We start from the raw sequence: 18627 nt of genomic DNA, 5'->3' as shown, positions 1-18627 counted from the left end.
ACATCCTTTTTACCCTACATCTTATGGACTTCCACCTCTTGCTGTTCCATATTTCACTAGACACTTTGATTAATCTCAGGAGGCTTCACTGCCGGCTTCTCACATTTGTTTGCTGTTATACTCACTTTTTCACATGTGTATTCAGTATTATAATTTTTTCACATATATATCAAGTATATGCTAGATATTCTTAGCGCTGCACTTTATTTGCATCTTTATAGGAATTGGTTTGTTTGTGTGCCAGCTGCTTTTGTTGTTTTTCATTTTGATTTGTTGGGTTTAACGCAGCATTTTTTACATTTTGCATACTTCCCTAATCTCCCTCTGCCTTTCTGGTGTGGCTCGATGTACCGGTAGTATTCCTGAGAATACTACCTTGGAGGTCCTTTTCCTCAATTTAGCTTCTAAGTCCCTAAAATCGTTCTTTAGGACACTCCATCTGCCTCTGACTTTGTCATTGGTGCCAACGTGCACCATGAAAGCTGGGTCTTCCCCAGCCCCTCCCAGTAATCTGTCCACCAGATCTGTGATGTGCCGAACCCGAGCGGCCGGTAGACAACATACTGTTCGGCGCTTCAGGTCTTTGTTACAGATTGGCCTCTCTGTCCTAAGATTGAATCCCCCTACCACCAGAATCTGTCTTTCCTTTCCCTTCGCTTCCACCTCACTCTCACTGGAGGAGTTCTTCCCCTGGCAGCTAGGAGAGTCCCTCAGCTCCAGCAGTGCTGGTCCCTGACTGGTTTCACCAATGTTACTCAATGGAGCGTACTTATTGGGATGCTCCAGCCCTGGATCGGCCTCCCTGGCACTTCCCCCTGTACCCTACCTGACTGTCACCCATCTACTCTTTGCTAGCGCCTGCACCTCTTTGTCTCCACCCGCCTCTGTGCTGGCCCCTGCCGGCACCTGCCGTGTACGTTCCTGGCTCTCCTTTAGTATGGAGGGACTTCTCAGTGCTGACAGTTGCTTTCCCAGATTCAGAACCTGGGCTTCCAGGGAAACAATGCACTTACATTTTGCACAGTAAAAACAGATTAACCACTGAATTTTTCTGGGCCATGACAATCGCTATTTGAGTGGCCAGAAATATAAAATAGATCAATGTTTGAGTATGCCCAGTAATATTTTATTACTGGCTCATTTAAGAGGGTATCCCAAATGTTCTTGGTGATATTTATCACAGGTACTGAATTTATCAGGGAATGGGCTTGTGTCCAGAAATATCTGACCTTGGGACAAGTCCACCATATGTGTGGAACTGTTCCCAACTGACCACACCTCTGGAAACAAGAGGAAGAGAATCCAGAATAAATTTATGAGAGTCCCTCGAACTAAAAACAATCTGGAGTAAACTTTATATCCGGCTTTTATAAGAGCCACATTCGTAATTCCTTCATACGAGAGGTCCAGACCCTCCAATTCTCTTCCTCTATTTCTTAGTCTAGATCTCTTTCCCATGCCAACTGATAAGACAAAATAGAAGGTGAACTAACAAAAATCTCATATAATATAGAGATGCCTCCATGCTAATCTGTATCTTGAAAGTGTAGATTTGAAAATGCTGTCCTTGATGTAATATCAGGACTTGACATCTGGAGAAAGTGTAGATAATGTAAAATTTGCCATAAATCAAATCTTAAAAAACCCGTGCCACTCAAACAATATATATTTATCCCAAGTTAAATAATAAAAATAAATAAAAATAAAATAAAAGTAGTTGCTCCAAGCTGCACTTATCTCACACTTCAGTGCTATAAAATATGAATCAAATATACAGTATATAGCTGTGCTAGGTAAAAAACAGTGATAATATACCAAATATTAACCACTCAATAGTGCATCTACAGTGGATCTAAAAAGTCTACACACCCCTGTTAAAATGTCAGGTTTCTGTGATGTAAAAAAAATGAGACAAAGATAAATCATTTCAGAACTTTTCCCACCTTTAATGTGACCTATAAACTGTAAACACAATAAAAAAATGTAGGAAAATGTGTTATGGTCTGATGAAACCAACGCTAAACCTTTTGGTCATAGTTCCAAAAGATATGTTTGGTGCAAAAACAACACTGCACATCCCCAAAAGAACACCATACCCACAGTGGAGCATGGGGGTGCCAGGTTTATGCTTTGGGTCCGTTTTTCTTCAGCTGGAACAGGGGCTTTAGATAAGGTAGAGGGAATTATGAACAGTTCCAAATACCAGTCAACATCGGCACAAAACCTTCAGGCTTCTGCTAGAAAGCTGAACATAAAGAGCAACTTCATCTTTCAGCATGACAACGACCCAAAGCATACATTCAAATCAACAAAGGAATGGCTTCACCAGAAGAAGATTAAAGTTTTGGAATGGCACAGCCAGAGCCCAGACCTAAATTTGATTGAAAATCTATGGGGTGATCTGAAGAGGGCTGTGCACAGATGTCCTCGCAATCTGACAGATCTGAAGTATTTTTGCAAAGAACAGCGGGCAAATATTGCCAAGTCAAACCATGTGCCATGCTGATAGACTCATACCCAAAAAGACTGAGTTCCGTAATAAAATCAAAATGGTGCTTCAACAAAGTATTAGTTTAAGGGTGTGCATAATATTGCATATTGTAACTATATTATTATTTTAGTTTTTTATTTTACTACCCCTCACCTAAAAAAATTCAGTTTGTTCAACTGAGTTGTACAGTTTATAGGTCACACTACAAGGTGGAAAAAATTCTGAAATGACTTAGCTTTGTCTCTTTTTTTACATCACAGAAATCTGACCATTTTAACAGTGTTGTCTAGACTTTTTATATCCACTGTATATGATAACTTTGCACAATGCTCAATACATGTAAAAAGAAACGTGAAAAAATAAAGCAAACAAAAATAGGATTTTTTAAAACAGCTTACCTATAAAATCCTTTTCTTTCGAAAGACATCACGGGACACAGAGCCACAGTAATTACTGATGGGTTATATAGGGTATCACTGGTGATTGGACACTGGCACACCCTATCAGAAAGTTCAACCCCCTATATAATCCCTCCCCTTGCAGGGATACCTCAGTTTTGTAGCCAAGCAATATAGTGTATTAGAAGAGGGGCGGGACCTCTGTGTCCTGTGATGTCCTTCGAAAGAAAAAGGATTTTACAGGTAAGCCGTTTTAAAAAATCCTATTTTCTTTCTCGAACATCACGGGACACAGAGCCACAGTAATTACTGATGGGATGTCCCAGAGCAATGCTACCTGGGGGGGGGGGGGGGGGGGAGACCACGACCAAGTAGGGTGCAATCAGACCTGAGGACCCTGTACCGCTGCCCGCAGCACACTACGCCCAAAGGCGATATCCTCATGCCTTCTCACATCCACCTGATAGAATCTGGTGAATGTATGAACTGAAGAACAGGTTGCGGCCTTGCAGATCTGAGCCATCGAGGCCTGGTGATGCACTGCCCAAGAAGCACCAATAGCCCTTGTGGAATGTGCCTTGATCTGAAACGGAGGAATCTTCTGTTTCAAACCATAAGCCTGAATAATCAATTGTCGAATCCATTTAGAAATGGTAGCTTTTGACGCTGCCTGTCCTCTATTGGGACCCTCTGGCAGCACGAACAAAACATCCGTTTTGCGAATCTGAGCAGTTGCCTCGACTGCTCTTACTACATCCAATGAATGTAGTGATCTCTCTTCCAGAGAACAGGGATCTGGAAAAAAGTAAGGCACAACAATGTCTTGGTTTAAATGAAAATCAGAAACCACCTTCGGTAAAAAACTAAGATGAGGGCGCAGTACCACTCTATCCTTGTGTATAATCAAATAAGGCTCCTTACAGGAAAGGGCTGCTAATTCTGAAACTCTTCTAGCAGAAGAGAAGGCCACCAGAAAAATTAACTTCCTTGTCAACAAGACCAAAGGAATCTGACTTATTGGTTCACAAGGCTGTTTCTGTAACACAGCCAGGACCAAGTTCAAGTCCCAGGGGTTTAGGGACGCTTTAACCGGAGGATTAAGACGCAACACCCCCTGCATAAAGTTTCGGACCAAAGAATGTGAAGCAAGTGGCCGTTGAAATAATACTGATAAAGCCGAGACCTGGCCCTTGATGGTACTCAAGGCCAGCTTCATCTGTAATCCTAATTGTAGAAAATCAAGAATTCTACCTATGACATATTTCCTGGGATGCCAACCTCTGGATTCACACCAGGATACATAAGCTTTCCAGACTCTATGATAAATCATCCTGGAAGCTGGCTTCCTTGCATTAATCAAGGTAGATATGACAGAACCTGAAAGCCCACGACTCTTCAGAACGTGGGTCTCAATAGCCAAACCTTCAAATTTAGCGTTTGTAAGGCAGGATGGAACACTGGACCTTGAGATAACAGGTCTGGGCGTAACGGTAGGGTCCATGGGGAACCCACCGTCATCCTTACTATTTCTGCATACCAAGTCCTTCTGGGCCAAGCGGGGGCCACCAGAAGTACCGACTTCCTTTCCTGCCTGATCCTGCGAAGGAGTCGTGGCAGTAGCAGAATAGGCGGGAATGCGTAAACCAGTGAGAAATGATGCCACAGAATCACCAACGCATCCGTCCCGCATTCAAGAGGCTCCCTCGTCCTTGCCACAAATCTAACTTTTTGTTGAATCGGGATGCAAAGAGATCTACATCTGGGACCCCCCCATTTTTGGCATATGGCTCAAAAGACGTCGGGGTGTAGAGACCATTCCCCTGGGAGTAACTGCTGCCAGTTCTCTATCCCTGGAAGAAACTGCCGATATGCATGGCACATGCATCTCTGCCCAGACTAAGATCTGGTTCACCTCCTTTTGAGCAGCTCGGCTCCGGGTGCCTCCCTGATGATTGACATAAGCCACTGCTGTGGCATTGTCGGACTGGATCCTGACCGGGCAGCCCTGTAACCTGAGAGTCCAGGCTTTTAGGGCTAGATATACCGCCCGGATCTCCAGAATGTTGATGGGTAAGGTCCTCTCTGTCTTGGACCATATCCGCTGAACCGCAGACTGTTCCAGAACTGCTCCCCAACCTGACAGACTGGCATCTGTTGTTACCACCGTCCAGGTAACCGATAGAAAGGATTTCCCCTTCTGCAGGTTCAGGAATGAGCCACCAATTGAGGCTCTGACGCACCGCATGAGACAGGTGCATCGGAAAGTCTAATGCCTGAACCTTCTTGTTCCAGGTCGACAGAATACTGTGTTGCAGCATTCTTGAATGAAACGGAGCATAGGGAACTGCTTCGAATGAAGACACCAACTTCCCTAGCAGCCTCATGCAAAGGCGGACAGAAGGACCCTTCTTGGTCCTGACTGCCAGAATCAGCTCCCTTAAAGCCGTGATCTTTGCCTGAGGTAGAAATACTTTCTCCTGGCTTGTATCTATGATCAGACCTAAATACTCCAGTCTTCTTACTGGTTTTAGGAAAGATTTTTCTAGGTTGAGGATCCAACCTAGGTGTTCCAGATACTTGACCGTGGATCTCAAGTTCCCGTTCAAGGAGGCTACCAACCGGTCTATCAATAGCAGGTCGTTTAGGTATGCTATGACAGCTATACCCTGAGCCCTTAGTCTGGCCACAGGAGGGGCCAAGACCTTTGTGAACACCCGAGGTGCAGTGGCTATCCCAAAAGGCAGAGCCACAAACTGGAAATGGTGCCCTCCTACCTCGAAGTGCAGAAACTTCTGATGAGCAGGAAAAATGGCCACATGCAGATATGCATCTCTGATGTCTATTGATGCCAGAAATTCTCCTCCCTGCAGGGTAGAGACTACTGTCCGGATTGATTCCATGCGGAAGGACTGAATCCTTAGGAATCGGTTCAGATCCCTTAAATCCAGAATGGGTCCGACATCCCCATTTGGTTTTTGGACCGTAAAAAGGGTGGAATAGAAGCCCAATCCCTGGTCCTTTGCGGGAACCATCATAATGACCTCCTGTGACAAAAGTCGCTCTAACGCTAGAAGGAGCGACTGCTTCTTTTCTGGGTCTCTGGGGACACTTGATCTGAGGAACCAAGGAGAGGGAAATTCTTGAAACTCCAGCTTGTACCCTAAGGTTACCGTGGAGATTACCCATCTGTCCTGGAAGTCCTCCTGCCAGAGCTCTGAGAACTGTCTCAGTCTTCCCCCCACTCAATCGAGCGGGGGCGCCCCTTCATGAAGAGGTTTTAGTGTTTTGCCTAGTAGGCTTCTTCCCCCAGGATTTCTTTTGTTCCTGGGGTTGACTCTTGCTTCTGAACCCAGACGGAGGAGGTCGTCGAGACTGCCTGGAGGCTGAAGCCCCTGGCGCTGGGGAAAGAGTCAGTTTGAAGGAGGGATGCTTACTCTTCTTCTTGACAGGTAAGAGAGTACTTTTCCCACCAGAAATTTTCTTGATATAGTCATCCAAGTCATCTCCAAACAACCTTGCACCACGAAACGGAAACCCAGCCAGCAGCTTCTTACATGGTGCTTCGGCTGACCAATTTTTCAACCATAGGATTCTACGTATATGCACCAACCCCAGTGAAAGATGAGAGGTAGAATCTCTGATGGCGTCAACCACATAACATAAGGCCGCTGGAAGGTTAGCAAACCCCTGGGCCTGTTGTTCGGGTAATAATTTGATGACCTGTTTAACATGGTCTCTTAAGTATTGACAGACTCCAATCGCTGCTACTGCAGGTTGAGCCACTGAACCTGCTAAGGAGAAAACATCCTTCAATAGGGATTCCATCTTTTTATCTACAGGATCCCTGGGCATCTGAGCATTGTCTACAGGACAAGTCAGATTATTATTTAAGGAGGAAATGGCGGCATCAATGGCCGGTATTCCCCACATTTTAACAAACTTTTCTTCCATCGGATAAAGTGTTGAAAACTTTCTCGGCGGAAAAAAACATTTGTCTGGGTGATCCCACTCAGAATAAATGAGCTTTTCAAGTAAATTATGAACAGGAAAAGCCTGTGCTGCTTGGGAAGGTTTCAGTGACCCCAAAGCAGAAGAGGGTTCTTTAAATGATTCAGGTACGGGCAACTTAAATGTGGAGCGGACCAATCCAGTAAGGATCTGCACTAAGACTTTCTCCTCTTGGGAAGTCGCAGAGGGTCCCTCTCCACCTGATTCCTCCGAAGAGGAATCATCTGTCTCATCCCAATCCTCTGAAAGGGTTTCCTCTCCTTTATCCCAGAGTTCCTCTTCCTGAGGGTCTTGGGGAACAGAAGAAGGCCTAGTGCGTTTTCTTCCACCAAGTGAAGACCTAATCACGGCCATTAATCTTTCCTCTAAACCATTAATGGTTGAGGAAAAAAACCTCCTGTGTAATGTATACAGGGGCTGAAGTGCCGGATGCAGGTGTAGCCCCTGACCCCAATGGCTCTCCCTGGCTAGCCGTCCCTGGCCCCTCAGGGGGGGAGGATGCTGCAGACAGGGGGCCTTCAGAACCTGAACGAGATCCCCTAGTGTCTCTGGTTCTGGGGGTGTTTGAACCTCTTCTACCCATAGTGCAAAGCAACAAGGTGGAGGTATCACAAAATGAACACTGACTGCTGAGCGATGTAGTCTGGCTAAAAGCCTTGCTACCCAATGCCCATTCTGGTGTTACCTTAGTAAACGCTGCCTAGGAGAGAATGCCTGTGTCCCACCTTACATGCGACCGTCAGATCTGTGTCCCTCCAAAGGCTGTGTGCACCTGTACAGAGTGCTTTAATAGCCTGCAGGTGGCCTGAGTGGGAGTCTAAGCACCTGTGCTGACGTCCCGCCCCCCCCCTAGAATTTCGAAAAAACAAGCGCATTCCGCGCTGGCCGACCCTCCAGAAATAGCATGGAGGAAGGCTGGGGGAGGGAGAGAGGCTGGTAGTGAAAGCCTGAAAACGGCAATGGCGGCAATAACGGCAGTGCCCGAGCGGTATAACCGCTTTCTACACCCCTATGGCCTCCCCCCTAGCCTGGGGGGAACATCAAACATGAGAAATCGCCCCATCCATCCTACCTTGAGGCCCGAAGACGCTGTGAAGCCTGAACACTGAGACCGACATCAGCATGACAAGGTTTGTGCTCTTGGCAGCCCCCGGTGGTCACAATAGGCATAGCATGCATTTACCTTAAAGGAGAAAACCTACTAGAATTAGAAAATTCTGTGGAATCTCCTCTTACCTTATCCAGCCGCAGGGTTCAGTTTACACAGACCCAATCTTCACCTCTCACGGTTGAAAAAAAAAGTCAGAAACTGGGGTCCCCTACAAATAGGGGGATCCTGCAGTTCTGGACCTGTAAAGCACCCGGCTAGAAATTAGGCTAGAAAACCATTTTCTAATATGCGGGGTCCAGCTCTCTAAAAAGAGAAGCGTTACAGGTAAAACCTCGTTTCTTCGGACACAAGGCCCGGGTACCATCCAATTCGGGCCCCGAAAGGACACTTTGAATGGATCCGGTTCGCCTGGCTTGCCCCAGTATAGGATATTCCCCTTTGAAGCTCAGCACAGCACATCTTTACACGTCCATCACCTAAGACACTGGCGTAAAAACTGAGGTATCCCTGCAAGGGGAGGGATTATATAGGGGGTTGAACTTTCTGATAGGGTGTGCCAGTGTCCAATCACCAGTGATACCCTATATAACCCATCAGTAATTACTGTGGCTCTGTGTCCCGTGATGTTTGAGAAAGAAAAGTGTCCACAAAGCGTTCATCACATTATGTGATATTTCATGCTTCATAAAATCCTTCTAATCTTCTTCTGTGCAAGCAAACACCCAAGTGCCGCTTAGTTTGAACAGCCACAAAAATTTGCCGTAGTCTGAACAGTTCTGAGGAAGGCATCTCAAGTAGTTGAGTAAAGTAGGGTGAAGGGCTTATGCCCTTATGTTCAAGGAAATGTCCTATACGGTATAACCCTTTGTACCCTTCCCATAATTTCTTAAAAAGCTTAGAGAAACAGCTATAACTGGTCTCAAGCAAGAATCTGAATTCTTAGTCCTAGATTACTAAATGTACTTTCAAGTTTGCTTAGCTTTACTTTGACTCAGCCCCACACTTCAACACAAGTATCAACACTGCAAATGCCTGGTGAAACATACAACCAGCCTGTCTTTTTTTTTTCCTGTTTGATCACTGCCGGAATCTATAGTCACCAGCAGTGATCATTATATTCTGACAACTGGAAAACCTCCCACTGTCGGAATACAATGGGCAGCAAGAAGAATGTGTTGATGAGGGAATGAAGCACTTTTCTTTCATTCAACCGGTGAAGGAAAGAAAATTGGTTAATGTATGGTCTGTCTTAGTGGATACTCTAATACACTCAGAAGTTGAGACACAGTGTGGAAGGTCAGGCTAGCTCGGTTTCTGCAGAGGGGACATGGACAGACCCAGCTGTGCTCCATTGGCAGCCGGGTATAAAAGGAGTCCTTTGTCCGTTTACGTCAGTCTACTACTGATCCAGTCTGCCAAAACGGAAAAGGATGCAGTCCTTTGCTGTATTTTTTAGTGGACCTGATTAGACCTGGAGAAAGGCAAGAGTAAAACGGACACGTCCGTTTACACCAGCCTGTCTATAGAGCTGCATGGACCTTCTGACCAGAACCACCTGAAAAACTGACAGGCGGACCTGATTGAAATGTAAAAAGGGCTTTACAGACAAACTTCAGTTGGTCTCTGATATTTAATCTGAAAATGCCAGGCTCAGGTAAAGTAAAGATAAATTTAAAACACAAGTATAAATAATAATAATACTTTTAAAACTAAATGCTAAGATTATTGCACAAGCCAACTCTTTAAATTAAACCGGTCTTCACAGTACTCACATTTTCTGTAGGCCAGACACATTTATGGGAACCCAAATAAAAAATAAAGTTGTGAAGAGATAGGTTTTGCCAAGCAAGCTGACTCTAATAAGTTACAAAAGAATATAAATCATCTAATCTAATCTACTATACTTTCCATTCAACATTGAGCTAAAATCAAGCATGTACCCAACCTCCTCTTTTGATCTGTCCCTCTGAACCTCACGGCCTGTATGATCTTCCCCTTCTTCCAAGTCATGTGACCGGAGTAAAGACAACTCTTCTTCGCTGCCTCGGCGCACTAACGTGTATCCCTTCTACAGAGAGAATAAGCATTATTAATAATAAAAGGAGACATGAACATGTATATAGTCAAATCAGTATAATAAATGTATCTAACCGGGGAGATATGCCTTCACTTCATGTCCAATAGCAAGAGAGTAAATCCCTGGTTTTCCGCAGAACTTGTGTCCCCATAGGAATATTTCCCCTCTATTACTGTTCTTCCGACAATCCAAAATGTGTCACTTTTTTTCACTTTCACTCTATGGTGTCTGTTTATGAAGCAGCGAAAAAAACGTCACTGCTTCATTCTCCGGCATTCACAGAGGCTATCGTTCTCCTCTGTGTGCCAGTTTATGAAGCGATGTAGATTACTTCTCCTTTGGAGGAGTGAAGAGATCTACAAAAGCTTCAAACAGAGAACGGCCCCTGATACTGGAATCTCGTGAGACTTTACAAGATTTCAGTACCAGAAATTCACCGAAACACAGATATCAATTTATTAGGCAGTGATAAATTATCATTGCTCAATACACGGACAGACGGTATGGTTAATGCTAATAAAGTAAAGAGTCCCCCTACACACACACACACATAATAAATACATACATATATATATATATATATATATATATATGTATGTATATACACACACATGCAAACACACACATAAATATGACAGGGGGGCATGGTTACTGTCTTGGGGGGGTCTGAACAAGGTAGAAGGAAGTTAATAATCTTCCTCAGATCCCCCGGGATTCTCTCTTCACTCCCCGCTTCTCCACCTCTGAGCTGGTCAATCGGGGAGTGTGAATTCTAACTCAGATCACCAGTGAAGTGCTGAGATCGCAGCTTCATAAACTGGCCGTTTCTGTGTCAGTCAATGAGGATTCTCTGTGTGCGGAGATCATCGGCGGAAGAACATGTTCAAACATGTTCTCCCCTGATTATCTCTGTTTCATAAACCGTTTATGGACTGTGATCAGTGGCGATCCTCTGGATCACCGCTGTTCACTGCTTCATAAAACGGACACCTTGGTGATAACAGTAAACAGGACATATAGAGAGAGATTGAATCTCCCACAGACAGATACAAAAAAAATCTGAAAGGTGTTCTAATTTGATTCCATGCTATTCAAAAAAATTGTTATATTTTAATAGTTACACTGCAAGCAGAATAAAGTAAAAAGAAGCAGCACATAAAACCATTCAGTTGTGCGCTAGTGAAAAAAGCATACTTGTGGGAGGAGAGAGCAGAGTGATAAAGATAAACTCATTAGTCTGCTGCTTTCCCTTTCACTGTGCAGCCACAGCGTGGGGGAGGGACAAGATTTTTTTTTTTTAAATGCAGCAGAGAAAAATCTGGTCTCCTACCCTACCAGACAGCACTGTGCTGCACAACGCTTCAAAGCTATATGGAAAAGTTACGGATAGGAAATGTGAGTGATGTTATTGTATTGGCATGTAATAAAATAGCAGAAAACTTGTCACAGCAGCAAAGGTTTGAATTGGTCTTCATTCAACTGCATTAAAAAAAATAGAAATGAATTTAAAAATATATATAAAAAAAAAAAAAAAAAAAAAAAAAAAAAAAAAAACACAAAACAACAGAACAAACACCTACCCTATAATTCCCAAAGGTCTGCCCTCCATGATGTTGCCAGTACAGGTACAAGGGTTTCCCAAACAGCATTACAGGCACGCAGAGGAACACAATAACCACAAGGAATATCTGGAAACCAGTCTAGATAGAGAAACAAGGGACTTTCACAAGGCAGACCTCAACAGCTTTAAAACACAGTACTCCCTTACCGTATTGACAGGCAAATTAAAGTAAAATGACCATGACCCCCCCCCCCATAGTAATTTTAATTTTAGAACACTACAAGACATTGTGCATATGGCTTCTAACTGCCGGTATCAAACATATCTAATCTTTTACTGGAGACCCAATTTTTATGCTTTGCCTTTGTAGTCTATAACACACTACTAACCAGCAATCTTTTTGATAGAGAGAGTTATAGAGCATTTACATAATGGCTACAAATCACTACTCTATTTTGAGATGCATATACAATGTCATACATTATTGATGCTCTTATATTTGAAAGCTGCCTTGTAATTTTTTCTTTGTCAGTACACACCCTTGTTTGAGGGAATTTAACCCATTAAGAATCAAAATGGCCTATGCAACTCTATCTGTCCAAGCCAAGGTAATTCTGCAGAAATGATCAAACAACTGAATGACTTAATTTAAGAAAAGACCCTGCACAAACAGAATAAGCCAAGTGTTTTTCTGCTCGTTTCCCCCACACTTCAGCATGAAGAAGCATTTTCTAAATGTCCTTTTTCACACTTGTACGTTCAATCACCCTATGCTCTACTCTCAAAAATACACAAGCTTTCTTTCTGAGCGTAGACAGGTGTTTATGGCTCCATATACTTCAAAAGGGAACACCAGTAAACATGTGATGCACGCATTCAAAGAATCAGTAATGCAAGTAATTATTGCCTATAGCTGACCATTGACTGATCGAAAATTTGATTTAGCAGGGACTGTCAAATTTCAATAAGTGTGTGGCCATCCCTGTTCGATAAAAGTCGACTGTTTGACTTCTCTCGAAGACGTGCTAAGCGGAAAAACAAAAAACAAAAACAAAAAACCTGTCTGTCTATCTATTACAGCAACTGTTATATTCAGGTTTTGAGCTCCAAAATTGACTGACCTGTCCTGGGTAAAGATCTTGGTTCCTGTTCTTGTCATCACTGCCAGCGCCAGTAAACATAAACATATTAATGAAGTGAAGGAGAATACTAGGTGCATCCTTGGAATTCTCTGCAGAAAATGCCAACCACTTGAATATAATCATAAAGACGAGGTAACCAAAGATACACATCATAAAGATAAGCTCTGGGATAAAGACCAGGTACACACAGAATTTCTTCTTGAAGTGCCTGGAAAAAAGTATAGCAGAGAGATTTTTTTTTTTGTTTGTATCGTTTAATTCTAAATGCAGGGAAAAATCATTGATCTAAACATTTAAATTACAACTCAAGCTTTTTTTTTTAATTTTTCTTTTTAATTTGAAGTTTGATAGAGAAGGTTAGAGCTAAAACCTGCAAGTTGTTTTTTTTGCCATGTTATCCAACAGGGAACATTTCTGTTCACTTCCCTTCCTGATGACCACCTGCGAAACTGTCAACCGCTGACACGTGGGGGTGTAAACTAGAAAAGAAAGTTAGTGTTTCTATTTCTGAACCCACGCCATCCAAAACTGAAAGCAAACATTTAAGTTTAAAGAAGAACTTCAAGAAAAACACTTTCCAACTAGTTAAATCTCAGGAGCTGAAGTGCATGCCGCCTACTGGATCGTTGCCTTTTATTTAGAATTTACTATTTCATTGAGCACCAATCGTATATTTTTTGCTACAATTCCAGTGCTCCAAAAACAGACTTGTGACTCTCCTACACACAAGCCATCACAAAAGTAATCTTGTTCTCACCTCCTTTTTCCTGTCCATTTGCAGAACGCTTTGCATTTTTAAAAAATGGTTCAGAGAATACAAAGCATTCTGTGATTGGGAAAGAGGAGGGGAGGGGTGGACAAACAAGACCGCTGCTGTGTAAGAGAGAAGAAAGACTCCTGTCAGAGCACTGGAAGTATAGTGAAGGTTCTCAATAAAAAATGTAAATTGCATATCACAAGCAGTGATCCAGGAGGTGGTACTTGCTAAGATTTAACAATATGTAACCCAGCAGAAAAAAGGAATTTTTACCCATGTGTAAACTACATATCTTGTAGTACAGTACAGGACACTGGAATCAATTCATATACTATATATGCCACAACTTTCAGGTGATTAGACAATGGCAAAAGCTTTGCTGGGTCTGCCCCCTAGTATCCCCATATAACCCTGCCCACTCCCTGAGTCTGCAGTTTTGTTAGGAAGCAATAAAGAAATCATAGAAGAGAGGCGAAGGACATGTGTCCTGTACTCTAAGATACGGAATTTACAGGAAAGGAAAGAAAAGAAAAGAAAAGGAAACTACAGGAAAGGATATGCGTTTATAAAGATCCCAAAAGAAGGAAAACCCCTCAAAACAGAAAGGTAGAGCTCAGCTTGGTAACGAAGTCCTGTAGGAATCACAGCAGGTGACACAGAAGAGACATCGTCAGCAGAAAGTTGCAATGTCTGAAGAGATGGGGAGAGGATATACAATGGTTGACCAGGACCGTCAGGGTATTAATTTGCATGCAGTAAGCAGGAACAGGCAGAAGGATGTAGAGAACGAGGTACCAGTAGAGAAGTCAGGGTGAGGGTCCCTATCACACCATTAGGAGGAATGGTCTTACCAGAGACTACAGAGAAAGGGTGGAGGAATCTGCATGAATGAGTATTTAAGGGGGGGGGCATCCATTGTGAAAGATGGAATGCGCCAATGAGGGAATGTCCGGAAGTAGGGATACCAGGAATTCGCCTAGCAAAGCTGCTGTGCAGCCATAGGTCAAGGTGAGAAAACTGAGCAAGGCAAGTGCTGCAGGTGTAGTGGAAAGGAACCCTGGGAGCTATGTTATGGCAATCGCTTCCAATATAAAAATCGGCAATCAAGTCAGTCATTACCAAAGTCAAGACTCAGAAAATGAAAAGCAGATAGTCACTCCAGCAGCAAAACATGCAAGTTGGCGATCGGCAGGAATGGAAAAAGTAAGGAAGAGGCTTGGGGTGAAACCTGAAGGCTGAAGCAAGGGATGGCATGCGATGGTAAAAACAGAGGAGCAAAGGCTCTAGGTTGTGGAACTAAGCTCCTCAAATAGACTAAAATGGGGATCTGAGAACAATAATCTCCCCGCGGGGAGTCTCAAATGGCTGGGTCAAAGGGGACTGCATGGGAGTCTGACTACTGAATATGCCAATGCATCATGTGCTTAGTGGTAAGTTCAGAATTCAAGGACAGCAATAAAGTTGATCAAATAAAATTTAAAGGGAGATAAAAAAAAAAAAAAAAAAAAAAAAAAAAGATAAATAAATTGTGGATTGCCCTCGTCCCCCCATGCTTATGCGCAAAGGCAGACACACGCAGTCCTTCCCGCACACATGCGTTAGCGATTGCACCACACATGGTGAGGTATCATTGCGAACATCAGAGCGAGAGCAATATTCTAGCACCAGACTTCCTGTGTTTATCTAAAGTGGTAATCTGTAAAGACTTTTAAATGGCTGTCTCTGGATAATTTAATGCACCTTAGTTTTTTAGCAGTTAGACAGGTGTTTGCATTTTTAAAGCGTGACATGTTTGGTATCTATTTACTCGGAGTAATATCATAATTTTTATTTTATCAAAAATTGGGTATTATATTGTGTTTGTGTGCAAAATTCATTAAAATGTATTTAAAAAATAAATAAATAAATAATATTCTCTAGGACATCTGCTTAAAACAAATATATAATGCTTGGGGGTTCCAAATATTTTTTTAGCAAAAAAAAAATATTTGATTTTGTACATATGTGAGGAGTTCAGAATTGGCCAGGAGTTGAAGTGGTTAAAAAGGAGTGAGTGGTTAAAGCTCTACCAGTTGAAGCCTTTAACAATAGTTAAACTGTAATAATTTTACCATTATGCTGAATAGCGAGAGAAAGTTAGTGTGCAAGGAGTTAGTATATATAAGGATACAAGAAAACTCGGTCTTACCTTGTACACATCACTAGCCCCATTCAGGGTCCAGGCTTCCCCATCATTGTGACCACCCTCAAAAGGAATCTTCCGGGTCTGCCATAGGAATGCATCATGGCTCTGGACATGTACAAGTACTCTGTGGCTAGCTACTCTCATTGCACTCTCATGTGACAAGGTGAGCACCGAACACTCTCAAATACTCAAAGTAAACATTACAGGTCGGCCCTGAAGCCTGGGTACGGTTCCCAAGTTGTACACAAGGGTCACTGATACAGAAACTGCTAATAAGCAATGGAGACGATAAGCAGTCGGATCTGGATAAAAGTTTCAGTAAGGGACGTAAATAAATGGGGGAAAAGTAAGAAGAAATTCTTCTCCAAGAGGAGAAGGCAGTCATCATCTAATTACAATAGCAAAAACTGGCACCTCACAGTTTGGGCAGAGTTATATAGAGATATTAGGGGGCAGACCCAACAAAGCTTTTACCAGTGCTCTATTAACTGAAAGTAATGTCACGTACAACCCATGGTCCATTTAAAAAAAAAAAAAAAAAAAAATCGCTTCCAGTGTCTTGTACAATAAAGATAGGTTTCTTCCCTGGAGTACTTCTTCAACATAAATATCAGGATGTTCAGTATAACCTAAATTTACATGATGTACATTATTTATAAAGAAACTTTATTTGTAGAAACAGCAACTTGCTTGTAGCTCTTCCTATTGCACATTGATGCATCTATTGGAGATCATACAAGCTTAAGGCTTAAAAAAAAAAAAAAAAAAAAATAAAATAAAATAAAAAGTTATAAAATCCTGTGCCGATTCATTAGGGTTTTACAGTCACAGAGCAAAGGACTGTAGGGACACTATATTGTATTTAACTTCAATACCTCACCCCATTTTATTATGGTGTATTCACCTTCGTGGCAGGGGGAAGGTATGAAGCTTTGCTGAAAAAGGTTCCAGTCAACTCAGTGAAGGCAAAAATACTGCATATAGTTAACTACACATCTTTATAAAATAAACTTCTAACAGTTCTGTTTCTCAGGGCCATTAGGTATAGTGAAATAATGGGAGAGATTATGCTCAGGGCTGATATTTATTGTGGTAAAAACCTAGACATAAAGTCATATTTTTAACTTTGTACATATCACACTTACATGTAGTTGAAAAGACTCAGAACTACTCCAAAAGTCATGTGAATGACACCTACAATAATGGACATTTTCATTTTGAAAGAGTTCAGGAAGGTAAGACGGTTTGTTGCCAAACTCCAGATCTGTGAAAAAATAATCATCATAAGGGAAAGTGGAAACTGCACAACATATTGTGGAGGAGATGTATAACTAAGGCCCCCTTTTACACTTGCAGAACTTTGACGCCACTTTGCCATGAGACTTCAACGCGACTTGAAGCAATGCCTGTGTAATTTTGAGGTCTATAAACCTCAAGTTGCATCAAAGTTGGAACAAAGTAGTTCAGGGACTACTTTGAAGTAGCACAGATATAAAACGGTACTCATTGGAAATCATGGGGTACCACATGTCATGCGACTTTGCAGTCCCAAGTCGCAGGACAAGTTGCACAAGTGTGAAAGGGGCTTAAGCAAAGAAAAGGGCATGTGCTATTGAAAATACACACAGGAAAAAGAAGGGGGTTAGGAGATGGACAGCAAGATAGCATGAGATCCTCCTTGTGAAGTATATAGGGCCCTATCGCCTACAAAGCACAACCTACATAGGACTCCAGCCCAACAAAAATATTCTGTCTGGAGTGCTGCAAACACCTCCTCCAAATGAGTCGGAGCACCTCCAACAGTCCTTGCTGGGCTGAGCTAGGCACATTCCCTTAAGTGATGCAGCACAGAAGAGGGCACTGTTATTCTGTGACCGCCTACAAAACTGCAAACCCAACTCATACAGTATAACCTTACTGACTAACAAGGCCCAGGGCAAACCATGAGCCCTGCAACAGCTAATGAGCACCTTGTCCACCCAAACTCCAACAATGTGGTCTGACAAAATCTCAAATAAAGGAAAAAATGAACAATCCCCCCCCCAAAAAAGAAGTCAGAATAGAAAAATTCAACTCAGAATCTAAATACTTACCATTTACTACAGAGAGACTACAAACTGACCCTATACCTATAGATGTTACAAAACCAAAACACAAACAGATTCTAAGCCTGCACAGACTGAGCACCCACAGCCTGAAAATGGAATCAGGGTGAAATGGACAGACCTACAAACCCAGGTAGAATAGACTGTATCAACAGTGTGATGGGGGGGCCCTGGAGGGTGTGACCCACTTCCTGCTAACATGCCATAAGTATTCAGCATTGAGTGGCACTCACTTCAGATTTTACGTCCATGGAAAAGGGGAAAATACTCAACATTTTACTGAGAGAACAACAAGAGCAGATAGTAGAAGTAGCTTTACAATATGTTATAGTGTGTCACAGACTGGAAAGAATATGAGAAACCTTGACTTTATGTATGTCCCATACATGGACTTACTCCCTTTATACTATTTTTTTAACCTGATAACATTACTGCCCACGCCTCCTATTCCCTTTTTTGGTTCTCCACTATACACAATACAATAGTATCCTAGGAATTATCCCTTCCACCTCCTCCAACTGATAATTCCTCACCTACTTTGGCAATGCTAAAATGTATTTGATCCTACCAATAAAGCTGATTTGAAGAAATAAAGAGACAGAGAGAGAAAGGGAAGACAGTAACGGCCAGTTCACACAGGCCTAAAGTAGTTCTAAAGCCCTAAAGCAGAACTCCGGCCAAAATGTTTTTTTCCCCCCATGTCCATGTTGCTGATCTACCTTCACCCACTTTGCCATCCATGTTCTTCTGAGCTCTGTAGTTCCTCTCTAATAGGATGCTGAACTTGCGGGA

At 42.5% G+C, this 18627-nt stretch overlaps 1 protein-coding gene across 2 annotated transcripts in view; it reads right to left on the bottom strand.

The window, feature by feature from the left end:
- Positions 1-18627, bottom strand: part of ATP6V0A2 (ATPase H+ transporting V0 subunit a2) — a 113563-nt gene that overhangs the window by 18448 nt on the left and 76488 nt on the right. For both annotated transcript variants that reach the window (XM_073627605.1, XM_073627616.1), the window contains exons 14-17: positions 16876-16994; positions 12768-12996; positions 11666-11785; positions 9954-10076 (exon numbers count right to left, since the gene is read on the bottom strand). In XM_073627605.1, the coding sequence (XP_073483706.1) occupies positions 9954-10076; positions 11666-11785; positions 12768-12996; positions 16876-16994 (591 nt within the window). The remainder of the gene's footprint in view (positions 1-9953; positions 10077-11665; positions 11786-12767; positions 12997-16875; positions 16995-18627) is intronic.

The sequence above is a fragment of the Aquarana catesbeiana genome, linkage group LG01 (assembly GCF_042186555.1).
Source record: "Aquarana catesbeiana isolate 2022-GZ linkage group LG01, ASM4218655v1, whole genome shotgun sequence".
NCBI lineage: Eukaryota > Metazoa > Chordata > Amphibia > Anura > Ranidae > Aquarana > Aquarana catesbeiana.
This window is presented reverse-complemented; position numbering and strand designations above follow the sequence as displayed.